Source organism: Vigna umbellata, chromosome 8 (assembly GCF_029865625.1).
Source record: "Vigna umbellata cultivar VRB3 chromosome 8, Vumbellata_1.0, whole genome shotgun sequence".
NCBI lineage: Eukaryota > Viridiplantae > Streptophyta > Magnoliopsida > Fabales > Fabaceae > Vigna > Vigna umbellata.
The window spans coordinates 13,691,330-13,708,693 of record NC_142172.1 but is presented as its reverse complement, the minus strand read 5'-3'; the positions used below and the strand labels follow the sequence as shown (position 1 = coordinate 13,708,693).

At 34.0% G+C, this 17,364-nt stretch overlaps 2 protein-coding genes across 4 annotated transcripts; both read left to right on the top strand.

The window, feature by feature from the left end:
- The first annotated feature begins 4,003 nt into the window (after window positions 1-4,003).
- Window positions 4,004-13,639, top strand: LOC148194051 (glycerol-3-phosphate dehydrogenase SDP6, mitochondrial-like). 3 transcript variants are annotated; one of them, XM_088097395.1, is made up of 7 exons: window positions 4,004-4,437; window positions 6,470-6,943; window positions 8,285-8,616; window positions 8,967-9,127; window positions 9,353-9,611; window positions 10,207-10,505; window positions 13,509-13,639. In XM_088097395.1, coding segments are annotated over exons 1-7 (1,881 nt in total). In that variant the 5' UTR covers window positions 4,004-4,082; the 3' UTR covers window positions 13,510-13,639. The 3 variants fall into 3 exon arrangements, with proteins under 3 accessions (XP_087953521.1, XP_087953520.1, XP_087953519.1); XM_088097393.1 differs by lacking the exon at window positions 13,509-13,639 and adding an exon at window positions 10,932-11,524 and having other exon boundaries at window positions 4,007-4,437; XM_088097394.1 differs by lacking the exon at window positions 13,509-13,639 and having other exon boundaries at window positions 4,006-4,437; window positions 10,207-10,772.
- A 1,363-nt stretch (window positions 13,640-15,002) lies between these two features.
- On the top strand, window positions 15,003-16,546 carry LOC148194050 (uncharacterized). The gene is made up of 2 exons (XM_088095989.1): window positions 15,003-16,230; window positions 16,512-16,546. The coding sequence occupies exons 1-2, from the start codon at window positions 15,102-15,104 to the stop codon at window positions 16,544-16,546; spliced, it is 1,164 nt and encodes a 387-aa protein (XP_087952115.1). The 5' UTR covers window positions 15,003-15,101.
- Window positions 16,547-17,364: the final 818 nt, after the last annotated feature.

Genomic DNA, 17,364 nt, shown 5'->3' with positions numbered 1-17,364 from the left:
TTTGGTTTTATTTACCGGTTATGGTGTTCTTGTATGGTATGATGGAGAATTTGTCTATGGTAAGTATCCAAGCAGGAACTCAGTTACCATGAAAGTGAAACACTCCTCCATGACACCTATCATCAACAACCACAATCATCTCTAACTGTTCCACCTGCTGATTCTCAAGCATCATCTCGTGCTCCAAATGCCCTTCCACCAATGTCACTTGCATGAAAACTTCCCATTGTCATACGGATAGATATTTGGTCCTCTTTCAACCTTAAACCTTTATATGCTTCTTTTCTTCATTATAATGGTTTATGCTTTCCTGTTCCCTTTCACATTTTATTTGGATTCTTTATCTATTCCTAAGCCTACACTTGGCAATAAATGTTGCAAGACATGGCTTCTTTACAAGCCAATGACACATGAACTTGTTCCTTTACCTCTTGACAAGACTATTGTTCGTTGGGATGACAATATTGTTTGGATTTTAAAGCTTGCTTGGTGGCTAAGGGCTATATTCAAATATGTGGCCTCAATTATGGGGTCATCTTTTCCCTTCTGCCCAAAATTACTTATGTTCATTTGTTTCTTATATGACTATTGTTTGCGATTTGCTTGCTTCTTCACTAGCTAGACATAAAAAATGTCTTCTTGCATGGTTAGTTGCAAAAGAAGGTTTTACTAGTTGTGGTGACACATGCGTTGTCTACATCTTTCATTTCTCTTTGTATGAGCTGAAGTAGTTTCCCTGTGCTCTGTCTGGTTGCTTTAGCTCAGCCTTGCTTTGATATTAGTGATTTTTTCTTCTCCTTCCATTCTCCATCTCGCCTATCCATTCATCTTGTTGTTTATGTTAATGACATTGTCATTGCCGGAGATGACTCTTAGGGTATCCACTACTAGCTCAAATCCCACTTTCACCATTAATTTCTAACTAAAGACTTAGGGCCTTTAAAATATTTCTTAAGCATTGAGGTCGTTGAATCCTCCTCCGCCATTTGTAAGTAGTCTTTGAATATCTGTAATCCTATATTCTTAAGTGAGAATTCATTTATCCTTTTCACGAGATTTCTTACCGTTCTCTCTCTCTCTAAGCCTTTTCTCTGTTTCTATTAAACCATTTTACTATTATTTAATTTTTAAAATGTTACTCTCAATTTCAATTCTGCTAGGGGAAAGCTATTGCAATAAACCAATCCTTTTTAACATCACAATGGACATGAAATTTGTAGGACTAGAACTATTCAAGTAGTGATCCAACATTAGGACTCGGTCCTCCTTGTGTCCAAGGATGGTGGGCACTTGAATGAGAAATTTGCTGGAGTAAACATCTATGGGTGATCCAACATTAATCTTATATTAGAAATAGACTGAGCTAAACTTAATCTGAAAAGTTAGCTTGTGGAATGATTACCCTTGTCTCAGATTATTTTGTACCATATCCTAGCCCATGTGAGATATCCTAACATATATCAACTAATAGGAGAGATTTTTAACAAAAAATATTTCAAGTAGTTAGGAAAGTGACTACTTGTGTAGAATAGAGCTAAATCAAAGGCAATGAAGTTTGGACCTGTCCAAATAGTAGAATGTGTCCCTATGAAAATCCAACTCCAACAGGGACACCAGGACCTGTCCAAATAGGACATACTATGTGTGTGTGTTCGAGGATAGATCAAGCTGCTCAAAGCGTATTCTTTTATTCTATCTACCTTATCCAGTATTCTAGAAATTAGTTAAATCAAAAGCACTACGGTAAACCTGTGAAGGATTTAAATGTCTCCATGGGTGTTGCAGGGTCATTAGTTAAAGCTGAATAAATCACATCTTTAGTTTGACATTTCACCTGTCATGTCCTGAAAGGAAAAAGGGAAAGTATAATGTCATATCATCAAAGAGTTATTGTACTTCAGAAAACTTTAACAAAAACTGACACATGAATGCTTCAGTTCGTAAAAAAAAACTTACAGTTCAGGCTGTGGTTTTAGATCAAAGAAATGTGTTTGTTTGCCTTTGTACGTGAAAAACCAAAGTCACATACCTGAAGTAAATATTTTAAACAAGACGATCAACAACGCCCAGTTATCTGCATGTTCATATATATATAACAAGGATTTGACGATATATATATATATAAAGAAAGAAAGAAGCATATTAATAAATATGATGGAAGGGGAGAAAGAAAAAAAAGAAAAGCAATATTCTTGTTTATACTAATAAGACAAGGCAATAATCTTATTAAATGAAGTAAGGAAGCATGGTATAAGATATGAAAGTATTCCCAATCTATCATATATGAAGAACATATTTTTACAGTACAATAGTAATATGATGACACATTTTTAACAAACTTCAACAGAGTAAACAGTTAACTTGACAGGGTATGAATCATCAACAAAAGATTTGTTAATTGACAGAGTTGTGTGTTTTGAGTGTTTGTGAAAGTCTGCATTACAAACCATTGTTTATCGTTTTTATCATCTGGCTTTTAATCAGATTCCAAGTCTAATTGCTTTATCCAATAACTGAGATCTATGGTCAAGATTTTTGAAAAAGTTTTTAGAATATCTTCTAAAACATATTTCAACCGGCTTTGTTTTACAGTAATATAGTACATTAAAACTGGTACTTTATTACATTATTTTGTGAAATCTTGGAAATTTAATGTTCTCCCTGGCGATTGATTACATAACTATTCAATTCATTGCATCTATTCTTATATTTTTTTTTTAAGAAATCCCTTAGAATAAAATAACGATTTTTCTATAAAAAGTCAACGTCTTTATTATTTTTAAACTAAAAGAGAATAAGACGTTAATTCTTATAAAAGTGTGAAAGAAAACATTAGAGAGAAAATCAAAGGAAATATTAACTCAATTATCACAACCTTTGAATTTATTGAATCTTGAATCAAAATCATGGATCTTTGATTACCAACCTTTAGGAAAGGAAAGGTTTGCAAGTCATTGTTTCTCATTAAGTTGTATCTTTCATTTTCTTTATTAGATTAATAACCCAAAAATTGAGAAACATCATGGTTTCCCAATCTTTAAGGGTAGAGTAGAAAAAGTTGACCTTACTTTTATTTTGGACAAGGTCCAAGGAAGGATAGGGGATCCTAGGAAGAGTATATATGTAACATTCTACGAGCAACCATAGAATTTACAATTAAGGAAGGAATTAAAAAAGAAAGATAAAATTTACATAGATGTAATAATACAAAAGTTTATCGCCTTCCCATTGAAAACACACAAAGAGACATAACAAAGAGATTGCTTTTGTTATCATTATGTGTTTGATATTTTAACATCTTCATCTTTATATTATTAGAATAAGGTAATCTTTATGTTTGACAAATATTTTTGTAATATACCTTTAATAAATAAGTCCATATAGTCTTCACAGAGATACTTGATCAAACATACAGAAAGTTGTACGTTCATATAGAGATACTTTGATACACATATATTTGTACATTTCTGTTTATTATGCCTAACAAAATACAAAATTAAATTTTTAAACGATAATAAGACTGTTTTATACGTAATGCTTTCTATAAGCTATTTGTTTAATTTATGCAAATATATACATATTGTTGGAAAAAAGTTTATGTTCGATACACAGTTTTTTTTTCTCAATTTATAGGAAACATTAAAAAACTCATAAGCATATGAAAAATATAATAAATAATTAATTCCATATCTATATGTATATTTACCAAAGTTAGACAATATTTCTTAACATTCTCAGAATTTTGAATGGGAAAAAAGAGTGAGTGAATTTAACATATTTCTATTGCTTTATTCACAAAAATAAGTAGAAGCAAAGAAGAGTTCACCATTATAGTTCCACACTCACTCTTCTCCATGAAGAGGATAGCAAAAGAAACCAACACAGCTTCCAAAAAAAATCTTCAAAGTTATAAATTATTATAATTTTTCAGCTAGAATCACGTTCACCAAAAATTATGATACTTTTTACGTAGTAAACGTGACATTAAGACAGCGCCACTCTCCTCGTGACTCGCGAGTGAAGCACACTTCTCTCTCTCTCTCTCTCTCTTCCTTCTCACTTTTCTGCTTTCATTCCCTTTCATGACTCGCCTCAGGCGACTCGGCACCGCCGTCGGAGCCGCCGTGGCCACAGCATACGGCGGCTCACTCCTCCTCTCGCCCCCTGTATCCGTTAGCGACGGGGGATCGCACCTCGCCGCTGTCCGAGAGAAGATCCACGATCCATTTGCTGCCGTTCCATCGAGAGAGCTTCAGCGGTCGGCGCTGATCGGCGCGGGTGCCGCGAGTCCTCTGGATGTTCTCGTTATCGGCGGCGGCGCCACCGGCTCCGGCGTGGCGCTCGACGCCGTCACTCGAGGACTCCGCGTTGGCCTCGTCGAGAGAGAGGATTTCTCTTCCGGAACTTCCTCTCGCTCCACCAAGCTCATTCATGGAGGTACAAGTGTGCGTGCTCGGTTATGTGTTCTTTTATCTATTTAATAAATGATTAACGATACTTTATTTATTGAATATCCGATAATCGTAAGATAGTGCGCTGTTTATGCTTTTCAATAAAATAATCTGGGTAAAAGTCGAAAAAGTGTACTGTACTTTTTCATTAGTATCCGAAAATGTAATTTGTCAATAACTTTAGTTCAAAATTCATTATGTCTGTTAAACTACCTAAGTGATAGAAATTGATTACATCTAATGACATTTATTTTGAAAGGAGTGGTATGATTAGGTTTTATATTTTCAGTAACTTTATCCAAACAGCTTTCAATTTTTTCTTAGTTTCCTTAGCAAGAGTCCTAGATCTTCCTGATAGAAAACAGTAAGTAGTCTTTTTTGCGCTAAAAGTGATTTTATACTTTAACCATCGAAAGAATTCTTATACTTTAATCACAAACTGCTACTAAAATAACCTAACTTAAAATAATAATGATTTCTTAAATATTTTTCTACTACTGAAAGTAGGATTGAAGAAATGGGGCTTTGCAGAAGGCTGTTTCATTCAAATGATGACGATGGATATTCATTTTAATTTCTGCTAATGTATGTCTATTATTGAAAAGAACATCATGCGTATATTATTTAATTGATTATAAGGAACAGCAGAAACTCTGCTATGTTTTGTTCGAAAGGGAACCAGTAGCAGAGTGGAAAATTCAAGAGTCTGAAAGGGGATGCAAGAACAAGGATAGAGTGAGTAAGAACTGAGGAACTTTTGGAAACTGTAACTTGTATGGTGATGAGAGCTCCAATGAATGGGGCAGTTTGGGTGCAATGGAAAATGAATATGAGAAGGAAGGGATGGTCTGAAGTGGCAAATGACTTTGGAGATATGTTTGGTTGGGTGAAGAGGTTGAATGATACTTCCAGGTAAGTAAAGTCCTGGGAGAGAAAGGGTACAAGTTCTAAGTGGTGTTGGTGTCACTTAAAGGCAGATATTTTAGTTGGTTCCAATGGTGGTAGTTTGGTATGTTCTATCTATCTTTGAAAGGCTTCAAAACTTTAAGCATTTATTAATGGGGATGAAATGAAACAAATATCCAAATATCAATTGTAGATGAACTTTAGGTGAAATTTTAGTTGTCATGCCAGTCCCCTGATGTGCACTTGTGGGAATAACTCAGGTATTTTTTTGAATTGGGTTGATAGAAGAAGTTAGGGCAGCACTCAATAAAATCTTTACCGGAGAGGATGAATCATGCAGAAATTGACAAGAAAAAGTGGATATTAAACAAAGAAATTTGGACAGTTGGAATATTTAGTTGATTAGATTGGGGAATATTTAGTTGATTAGAGAGGGGAAGAAGACAGGGTTTAAATCACTGGCGGGGAATAAGGGTTAATTTTAGACTTGGACTAGAGATTGGGAGGGAGAACCTTGGTTTCTCAAATAATTGAGTGAAAGGGTAAAAGAGGAGGGAAAAAAATTGACTGATGTATCAATTTTTTTTATATGTATTTGTATCTCTATTCTTATTTGTATCTTGGCACTTTTCATCATTCTCATTATTTACATAGATATTCACTAAAGCTTGGATAAATATACCATGCTTATAAATGTAGAAAACCTTGTGAGAATCTGGTAGCCAATCAATTTGTCTTCATAAATTGACGTGTTTATAAATGGTATGCCGTAAAATTACTAAGTGTTTTTCATACTCTTTCAAAGGATATGATGCAACATTAACTAACAAAGCTAAAAACCTACAACTTTCCAATACATTTGGGATTTGAAATGTACAGGAAGAAATTAAGTAAGGGAGCCTCTTTCCATTTGAGATTGTGAAGTTTGCTTTGGTTTAGGTTTTCAAATATCATTGATAAAACCAATCTGCATCTTAACACTGTAGATTGTTGATTTTGACTGACAGAAATTTCCATTCCTACTGCGAAATGCTAGTCATTTTATGTGTCCTTATGTTATAAGTCGTAAGTACTTGTTGGTCTAACATTTCAGTGTTTATGTAAACTCTTAGGTGTTCGTTACCTAGAGAAAGCTGTCTTTAAACTTGACTATGGCCAGCTAAAGCTAGTATTCCATGCACTTGAGGAACGTAAACAGGTTATTGACAATGCACCACACCTATGCCAAGCTTTGCCTTGCATGACACCATGTTTTGACTGGTTTGAAGTACTGTACTACTGGGTTGGCTTGAAAATGTACGATTTGGTCGCAGGAGCACGATTATTACACTTATCGAGATATTATTCAGCAAAGGAGTCTGTTGAACTTTTTCCCACTCTAGCAAAGGAGGGAAAAGGTAGAAGTCTGAGGGGCACGGTTGTTTATTATGATGGACAGATGAATGATGCACGTCTTAATGTTGGACTGGCTTGCACTGCAGCATTAGCTGGTGCTGCAGTTCTGAATCATGCAGAAGTTGTATCTTTACTGAAGGATGATGCTGATGAACGGATAATTGGTGCACGAATTAGGGATAATTTAACTGGTAATACTTTCTTTTATTAATTTATGTTACTGTAGACATTCATGGTTTACATTTTTTACTATTTTGGACTATCGGGGATGGTAAGGTGGCAGAGTGTACTGATTAAACAATGGACCTGAGATATTGTGAGCAGCACGCATAATGAGAAAAACTATTTGGTGGAAGTCAATCATTTTTTCTTCAGCTGTTGATTTCTGACTTTTAGGGGGTGCCTTTAATTTGCAAAAGAAAAATTATGAATGAGATAGCACAGTAGCACTTTTCCCATGTTTGACTTTTAAATTGATCATAGGACAACAAAAAAAGGAAGAATGAAGTACAACACAAGATCTAAATGTTTTATTGCATACCAAAACATTGGACATATTTTTTGTTCAGTACAATGTTATGAAAAAGTCCAAATTATTTTTCCCTCGAAGTTGTAAACCGGCACTTTCACCGCCACACCAAAACACGGTTGGTATTTCATTCTACAAACAGAATAAGTATTAAAGCGTTTTAAAATTTCCAATCAGCTTAGTACATATCACATCAATGTTATAATAAATGCATAATTCCATTGACATTTCATATTTTCATTGTTAAAAAACTCATAATGTGTCTATAAGGGATTTTTTTGTTGTGTATCCATGTGCACACAATAAAGAGTTAAAAATAGAATGAGTTTTATTGGAAACATTTTAACATGATGTATTCACAAACCATGTGTTCATTGGTAGACAGCTGATAATCTGTGTAAAAGAGTTAACATTATGTAATTATTTAGAATATAAAAATAATTGAATGACAATGCTAATTGAGTGAGTATAAGAGTATGAGAACGATGGCTTTGTGCCTTGTCCTAATGTAAAATACATTTCATACAGCACAAATGGTATTCAGGTGCATAGGACATCCCTAATGGAACAATTCATAAAAGTTGCTGAATTGTATTGTTTAGTTTTTTTATGCAGGGTCATGTCATGACATATTTTCTTCTTCTTTAATTTTATGTAACTTCAGCAATTTTACTTTCCAATGGTGCAACCATCTTGATAGTTCACTAAATATGTTCAACTATTCATCCTTCCTCAGCAAATGGCCCCCAATGGGTAACTTTTGCTTATTTGTTATAGTAGGTTAAGAAATTTGCATTTGAGATGTCCTTATGCACATGAAACAACAAAGTACAAAATTGGTTGTGTTGCAACACCCACCTGATAATAGACTTAACAAAAACTTAAGTCATGACTCAATTACCTTTACTGTGCTGTCCATTATAACACACCTCGATCTTAAAGAATAATGTCTTTTAACAGTTCAATAGTTAATTAATTCTATTCCTTATTTTGCATGTTGTAGGCAAAGAGTTTGATACATATGCAAAAGTAATTGTGAATGCGGCTGGGCCTTTTTGTGATTCTGTAAGGAAAATGGCTGACAAAAGTGCACGTGACTTGATTTCTCCAAGCAGTGGTGTACATATTATACTCCCTGATTATTATTCCCCCGAGGGAATGGGCTTGATTGTTCCTAAAACTAAGGATGGACGTGTTGTTTTCATGCTACCATGGTTGGGAAGGACAGTTGCCGGAACTACAGATTCTAATACCAACATTACCTTTCTTCCAGAGCCACATGAAGACGAAATACAATTTATATTAGATGCCATCTCTGATTACCTTAATGTTAAAGTATGTCATTCCTGCCAATACAGGCAATTTCTAAGCTCATTAACTTTCCGTTTCTTTCTGATGTTCTTTGCAGAAATGAAATGATTCCATGCTTGTTACATGTTTGGAAATGTTTTGGATAATCGTAGGCAGAAGAAAAAACAAAACAGTAAATTGCATCTTATATCTGTTAGCTCCATTGCAATAGAATTAAACCTTTCCATTTGCGGGTTCCCTCTTTTATATTAACTGGGCCTGTCAATCTCTGATAAATTGAAGGACAATGATCCGATTGAGCTGTCACACAATCTAGATGTCCTTTTCCTTTATCCATTCTCTTCAAACTTCAAATAATGCTTTTAAAAATTTAGGTCCGCCGCACTGATGTTCTTTCTGCCTGGAGTGGCATTCGTCCATTAGCCATGGACCCATCAGCTAAAAATACGGAGAGTATCTCTAGGGATCATGTTGTCTTTGAGGATCGCCCTGGTTTGGTCACCATTACCGGTGGCAAGTGGACTACCTATAGAAGGTAATTATTTAATGGTTCAAACTGAAAGTTGTTGTAATTTGTTCAGATGCTGTTTCTGCAGTTAGGTATTGTTTTAATCACGTTAACTATTCAGTCAGTCCATTTAACTGGTGTTTAATTTCTTTCCAACTTCTGCACCATTTGTTGTTTCTTTCCTTCTTGATGTTCCCTTCTGGCATGCAATACTCCTTTTGTACGTGATATTATTCTGATTCCAAATTTCAGCATGGCAGAAGATGCTGTCGATGCAGCTATAAAGTCTGGGAAGTTGACCCCCACCAATGAATGTGTCACCAACAATCTCAGGATTGTTGGTGGTGAAGGGTGGGATCCTGCATCTTTTACCATTCTTTCTCAACAGTATGTGCGCATGAAAGTAACATACAAGGGTAAAGTTGTTCCTGGTGTGATGGACACTGCTGCAGCAAAGCACTTGTCTCATGCATATGGAACATTGGCTGAACGTGTTGCTTCCATTGCTCAGGTTAGCTTGTATATATTTCATATTGTATATAGTAGCAGTATTATGAGGGTATCGAAATAATATATAATACTATAAAATTATAAATATCCGCCATTACAACTAGATAACAAAAGTAAGAAAGTATGATATGCTGAAAAACCCAAGATATGCTGGAAGAAATCAATTGGAGAAGGTATGACGTCAAACTGTGGGTAGAAGGTAATTCGTGGTCAAGTGCAGTTGCATACTGAAATTATGTCAAACTGTTGAACATAGTTTTGACCTTACTGGTTGTAAAAGGTAATGTAATCCATTGCATGGCAAATCGTTTCTGTTGAAATAAAAGAAAGAGAAACATAAGATGAATCCCTAATGTGTATTGAGCCAATAGGATTATGCATTTATGGATAGAAAAATATAAAGAGATGGGCCTAAGCCCGTCACATCTAACAATTTCAAACTCTCACCCCATGCTTCTATTCTAGTTTGACAGATCTAAATCCAATAGAATGTGCCACCAAAATATGTAGAGTATGCTTATGCAGTTTGTACAAGTTTTGGTCAGTTTTATGGTTTCGTCGATACCAAGGTTCAAAAATATATATTTCTTACGCAGAATGAAAATTTGGGTAAGCGACTTGCCCATGGTTACCCTTTTTTGGAGGCTGAGGTGGCCTACTGTGCTCGTCATGAGTATTGTGAATCTGCAATTGACTTCGTTTCGAGGAGGTCTCGTCTAGCTTTCCTTGACACTGATGCTGCAGGATGGGCCTTACCTCGTGTCATTCAAATATTGGGATCTGAGCACAAATGGGACAAGACAAGGCAGAAACAAGAGATGCAGAAAGCTAAAGAGTTTTTGGAGACTTTTAAATCCTCGAAAAATGCTCAATTCCATGATGGGAAGCATAATTAGTAAGTATTTTTTGGCTTCATTGACATTTTAACTCCCATAATATACACCTCTTGCGGTTCTGGTCCCTAGAAATATTTCTGGTCGGTTTTTATTCTTCTTAATTTTTTTTCCAGCTGTTACTGTTTTAGCCCCTATAAATTTGTAAATTTGATATAGGTCCCTCTTATCTTGAAAGGTTTTCTTTTTAATCCATGTTATTTAGAAAACATAATATTCGTTTTCTAATGTGTCAGCTTGGTTATCAATGAATACGAGTTGGACTACAACCGAAAAACTAAAATAATACGGAATTTTTTCTGAGCTGAAGTGGAATGAGGTGTATATTATGGGGAATAAAAAGTTAGTTAAGCTTAGAAATTTATTGTGTTAATTTTAGAAGTTCAGTTCAGAGGATGAATAATTTATAACCACATACACATTTTTAGGCCTTTGGACTTGAAATGAGGAGCAACTTCCAAAAACATGGTATTATTGCCTAGAGATTGGGTCAGTAAAAGATTGCGGCTATTGTCAGTAGCTTGATACATCTCAGAAGTAATTATTTCGTGAACTTGTCAAAGTTGGCTGGCAGAATGCATTCAAATTTGTTAAGTTGTCTGAGCTTGAACTAACGTTTTTCTCTTGCAAGAAATGCCAGTAACATTCTCTGACACTCTTTTAATGATTCATCTTCTAGTGGTTGAAATTTATTAAAAATAATAAAGATTTTGCGTTTGCCTCATTTAATAATTTCATATTATTTTCAATAAATTTCAACCAGAGGAGGAATTTATTCTAAAGAGAAATTATGTTAAGAGTATGTTGCTAACATATATCTCCTGAAATAGTTGTGCTATGCCACGTGTTTTGGGGAGTTGTGGCTGTGGTGTGGAGAAACATAATAGAAGTGTCTGGTAAAAAGGTAAACAAATAGAATGTAGCAAACCACTTCCTGTTAAGAGATCTTTGTTTCAAATAAGTCTTTCGGAAAAATATTGTCCAGGCCATTATGTATTGGTTTAAACTTTTCTTTGTTGTAGATATTTGGGGGACATTCTGAAAGTAAGATGAAATATAAAGATGTTTAACTTCAAATTATATTAGGACCATAGCTGCAGAATTGTATTAAAAAAAATAAAAGATGTCTAAATAAAATCTTAGTTAATAGAATAAACCTGACATTCTAAGACTTGTTCATATTGCATATACTGATCTTAAATGTTTTTCATATTCTAAGGTTTAACTTCTTTTTTCTATTTGTACACCAGTCTTATATGTTTGGAAAAACAGTCATACTTATGGATTACATTAATTTTCTTAATTGATTGAAAAACATACACAAAGGAGTAGACATTTAAAAAAATTAGAGAATTGTGTTCCGTCTGAAGAGGATGTTGATGTAATTTATTCTAATTAATATATCTAAAAATATATTTATACTATATTCTAAGCTAATTGCATGTTGCATACACTACATTTAATTGTAACATCAATTTATTTGCACTGTTATCTTTTTTCTTAAGTGTATGAGGAATAATGACCGTAAGAAAAGCAGTCAAGGGGTTTTAATAATTTTCTTTACAATTATTTTAAAACAGTGATATTTTATAATTAAATATCAAAATAGAATGTAAAAATATACAGTTTAGTTAATTTATATTCCTCTATTTAGGAAATTTTGGAAAGCATTACATATTAAACTGCTAATTACGAGCTTCAACTTTAAAATTTGACACTTCTTCTGTAGGATTTTTGTATTTAGGATAGAAAGTATAATTAGTAAACAATAAAACTGGACATGTTGGAATTAAAATATATTTGACTTCATAGAATTCAGAATTTTCTAGGGAAAGTGTTAGAGATTCTATTCGGAGCAATGACCAACTAATATCATATAAGCGATAACTTTTATTTTATTTCGAGTTACATTTAAATTTTACTTTAGTCTTCAACATGAGAGAAGTATTGAAGAGTTTAAAATTACCTTATGATAAAACTAAATTATAATAATAATACTTCAATTTTAATTTCTATCATGTAATATATTAGATTAATTTGATTCTTTTGAAAAAGATTTGTAAAATTTAGGCAATCGTGTTTTTATTTAGTTGTTGATTCAAAACTAAAGTGTTACTTCGACTTTATATATAGTTTTATTATCAATGTTTATATATTTTTATTATAACTTTAATTCTTGATTAGAACTAATCAATATATGTAACTGTACTTTATTATCTAAAATTATTTCTCAAACTTCAGAAGAGCTAAACTACTAATTAAAATGGTTGCGATGTTAACTTAATACCTGAAAGAGATTATTAGGTAAAAGATCTTTTGATGATATGATTGAGTTATGGCATCTCTAATTATTTTCACATATTGCATTAGGTTTTAAGCAATATAACTAATATTTTTATTCCAATTATAATTTTCTCAACAAAATATTTTCTCTTTCTCACTAATAATTTATATTCTCGGTAATAATAATTAATACATCAGTTAAATAAGTCAAGAAATAATTATTAATGTAAGAAACTTTCTTTTAAAATCGTAAATACTAAGAGTAAATCAATGGATTACTTATATTGCAGGATTCTGTGCCTTTAGTGTAAGCTTTTTTGCAGTCTCTATTTTTGCTTAATCTTTCGTGTTCTTAAAATAAAAATAAGAATATCTATTAACAATGACAATTCATATAACAATCTATAATCATATATTTAATTAAAAACTGTACTCAATTACGGGTTAACATTGTTTCACTAACTGGTAAGGAAAGAAAGGAAAACATACAACTTATTTCAATGGTGGAAGAATGGTTGTTGAGGACATGAAGCCATGGTTGCTTTCTTTTGTTTTCAAGTTGTCTGTCATTTCTGGCATGTTTTGTGTGAATTGATCACCTCGTCCCCTTTTATTCCTTTTTATGTTGGTTCTTTCACTCTTTTTTTAAAGCTTATTTTAGGTATAATTATGTATTTTGGCATCTCTATGCACAAAGAATAATATATCTAAGTTGTTTGAAGGATAAACTCACTCATAAAGAAGCAAGAGTACATGGAAGATGAAACTCTACATTATGCATACGCTTCTAAGGGATTTAAGCTATACATAGTCCTAATTTTGAGAAGGCTACATCTGGATTTTGATAATGTACATGACCAAATTTTAGCTTAGTAATCAATTTCTTTTAATGAACAACTTAGTCAATAGACTTCTTTGGGTGTCTGCCTTACTAAAATACGAAAATCCATGTGATGTTTTTGAAACATTAGCAATGGTAGTATCACAAATGGAAGAAGTCATGGCAACCTAAAAGAACATGGTGGCTGAAGTGAGCTTCCTCAATGCTCATATCATATTGGAGAATGGGTTATACCTAAGAAAATTGTTATTCCTTGCATTGATTTCAAGACAAAGTTGCTTCAAATTTGATAATGAACAGGAGAAAATCTTAGCTTTAATCATATGCTTTCAACGGACAACTTAATCACTAGACTTCTTCATGTGCTTACCTTTTTAAAAATGAAAATCCAGTTTATGTATGAAACGTCAACAATAGTAGCATCACGAGGAAGAAGAAGTTATAGCAACTAAGGAGGCATGGTGGCTGAAGTAGACATCCTTAATGGTAAAATTGTAGGATAATGGGTTATACCCAAGATAACTGATATCCAATTTTGAAACAAAATAAATCTATAAATAATCCAGAATTTCTTATAAAAAAAATTAGGTTAAATATGTTTTTAGTTATAAAATTTTGACTCAAAATTAGAATTTGTCTATGTTTAAAACTTTGATATATTTTAATTTTTAAAATTTAAAAATGAATTAATATACTCTTTTTTATCCAATGACGTTAAAATTTTTTGACATACAAATACATTTTTCAGCTGAGATTGAAGTGATTAAACATGTTATTTGCATTGTTTTGACACAAAAAAATTTAATGTAATTAGGTTTAAAGAACTATATCTATTTATTGTTAAAGTTTGAGACTAAAATGTATCAAAGTTTCGAACAATGACAAATTCAAATTTTAAAATAACTAAATTGAATGTATCCGGTGTTACTTGTTTTTGGTTTACTGTTCCTGTAAACAGTATTTTCGGTTTCTAGGTTTTCTAATTTGGGGGTTTTGTTATTTTCAGTTAGTTTGTTAGTTTGACAGCTTTTGCTGCCTTACCGGAACCATATATAAAGGTTTCCAGCCTCTGTAAAAATACAACACACATATATTCATGCATATACGTTTTCTCTCTTTTTCCCTTATCTCTATTCAGTTAAAGGGGCTTACCTCTGTCGCGGGTCCGTTCCACCGTCGTCCTCCTTCCGATCCACCACCGTCGCGGTGCTCTTGCCGGAGGAACATGGAGATCCCACTTCTCTCTTCTTTTCGCAGCTGGCTCACCAACGCTTCTCTGACCATCAAAGGCTTCCAGTGAGATTTTTGTCTCACGTTGCTGGGCCTCAAGCTGTGGGCTATTGGTTTCCTGCTGGGCCACTGGTTTCTCTTTATGGTACCAGAGTAGGTCTTGGACCTGTTCTGCCACTGATTGCGCTGCACATCCTTCTTCTTCTTGATCTTTCTTTGGTTCTTTGAAATTTTCTTGCTAACAATGGAGAAACTGGACCAGACCAATAACCCAGTCAGTCCCTACTACTTACACCCAGGGGAGAACCCAGGCACCTCCCTCATATCTCAGGTCCTGAATGAAACCAACTATACTTCTTGGAGTAGAAACATGAGAAGGGCTCTCTTATCCAAGAACAAACTGAAATTCATAGATGGAGGCATCACAAGACCCGAAAGAAGTGACAGTCTGTTTGATTCTTGGGAAAGAAACAACATGATGGTGCTATCTTGGATCATTAAAACCCTCTCACCCCAAATAGCTGAGAGTGTGATATACGTAGAGAATGCACAAGAACTGTGGGAAGAATTGAAGGAAAGATTTTCTAAAGGAGATCACTTCAAATTCTCATATTTACTCCAAGAAATTCACTCCATCAAGCAAGGTGAAAGGAGTGTGACCCAGTATTTTACAGATTTGAAAATCTTGTGGGAAGAACTTGAATTTCTAAGACCTATTCCCATTTGCAGTTGCAAAATTCCATGCAAATGTGATCTGTCCAAAGCATCACAGAAATACAGGGACATGGAGCATGTCATATGTTTCCTAAAGGGCCTAAATGAATGCTATGATACTGTTAAAACCCATATATTGCTTATGGAGCCTCTACCCAACATTAATCGTGTATTTTCCCTCATCATACAACAAGAAAGACAAGGGAAAAATGATTCTAATCAGAATGACAGCAAGGTTCTTGCAAGTGCCACTGAAAAGCAAAATCAATGGAAGAACAATCAAGGTTGGAAGACTTATGGACGTGGAAATCCTCCCAGAAATCAAGGAAGAGGGAGAGGGAGAAACCCCAACTACGGAAAACAGTGTTCCTACTGTCATAAGATGAACCACACCATTGATGAGTGTTATTCCAAGCATGGATACCCACCTTGGTACAAAAAGAATGACAACAGTAATGAAAACAACACTGGACAGAGTGAATGGGGGACAGCTAATGTCTGTTCAACATCTACTGGAGTGCAGACAAGTCAGCAAAATGTCACTCAAAATTCTTTCACTCATGAACAGATGCAAAAGATACTGCAAATGCTGGAGAAAGTTGACACCCCATCTCACAGCATCAGTCAAATCCAGAAAGACAACACAGAGAATGCACCAGGTATATTTTCATGGATCATAGACACAGGGGCAACAGATCATGTAACCCATGATAAAAACCAGTTTACAACTTTCTATAAAATCAGTCCTATATCAGTGAAATTACCCAATAGTTCTACTGTCACTGCTCACTATGCTGGAACCATACATTTCTCTAAAGAATTTGTGATTTTTAATGTTTTATATATACCAGAATTCACCTTTAATCTCATATCTGTTCAAAGTCTCACTAGGGATATAAACTGTACACTAACTTTCTCTTCTAAGATGTGTGAAATTCAGGACAACTCAACATTGAGGATGATTGGGTATGCTAGTGTGTGCAAGGGACTCTACCATTTACAATCTTTTGGAAGGAATTCAGCTCCTAGTTTTACCTTTTCGTATGAACATGACAATGTAAATATTTGGCACTTTAGACTTGGTCATCCTGGACATAAAACTCTTGATAAGATGTGTAAAGTTTTCCCTTATATTCAGACTGCTAGTGATAATGATGCTTGTGATATCTGTCACTTTGCCAAACAACACAAATTGCCTTTTCCTAAAAGCACTTCTTTATCTGATGACTGTTTTGACATGATTCACTGTGATATTTGGGGTCCCATATCTACCCCTTCTGTACATGGTCATAGGTATTTTTTAACTGTTGTTGATGATTACAGTAGGCATACTTGGATTTTTCTTATGCATAATAAGGGCCAAACTAGAGAACTGCTGTAGAGTTTTATTGCTAAGGTTAAGACACAACATAATAAGGCTATTAAAGTGATAAGAACCGATAATGGACCTGAATTTAATTGCTCTAGTGTCTATAATTCGTATAGGATTGAACATCAAAGAAGTTGTGTTGAGACTCCACAACAAAATTCTGTTGTGGAAAGGAAACACCAACATATATTGAATGTAACTCGCAGCTTGATCTTCCAATCTAATATCCCTCACATATATTGGTCCTATGCTCTATCCCAAGCTGTTTATCTGATCAATAGACTTCCCTCTCCTATCATTAAAGACAAAACCCCTTATGAACTCTTACACGGCAAATCACCCACCTATCTTGACTTAAAGATTTTTGGTTGTCTATGTTTTGCATCTACCTTAGAAGGTAACAGAAGTAAGCTTGATCCTAGAG

What these genes read in the sequence shown, in the direction of transcription:
- LOC148194051 (XM_088097395.1), top strand. Translation starts at nt 4,083, where the DNA reads ATGACTCGCCTCAGGCGACTCGGCACCGCCGTCGGAGCCGCCGTGGCC. An exon ending in CACCAAGCTCATTCATGGAG is followed by an intron (nt 4,438 to 6,469) that starts GTACAAGTGTGC and finishes GTAAACTCTTAG; the next exon opens with GTGTTCGTTACCTAGAGAAA. An exon ending in AATTAGGGATAATTTAACTG is followed by an intron (nt 6,944 to 8,284) that starts GTAATACTTTCT and finishes TGCATGTTGTAG; the next exon opens with GCAAAGAGTTTGATACATAT.
- LOC148194050 (XM_088095989.1), top strand. Translation starts at nt 15,102, where the DNA reads ATGGAGAAACTGGACCAGACCAATAACCCAGTCAGTCCCTACTACTTA. An exon ending in CAACACAGAGAATGCACCAG is followed by an intron (nt 16,231 to 16,511) that starts GTATATTTTCAT and finishes TGTGAAATTCAG; the next exon opens with GACAACTCAACATTGAGGAT.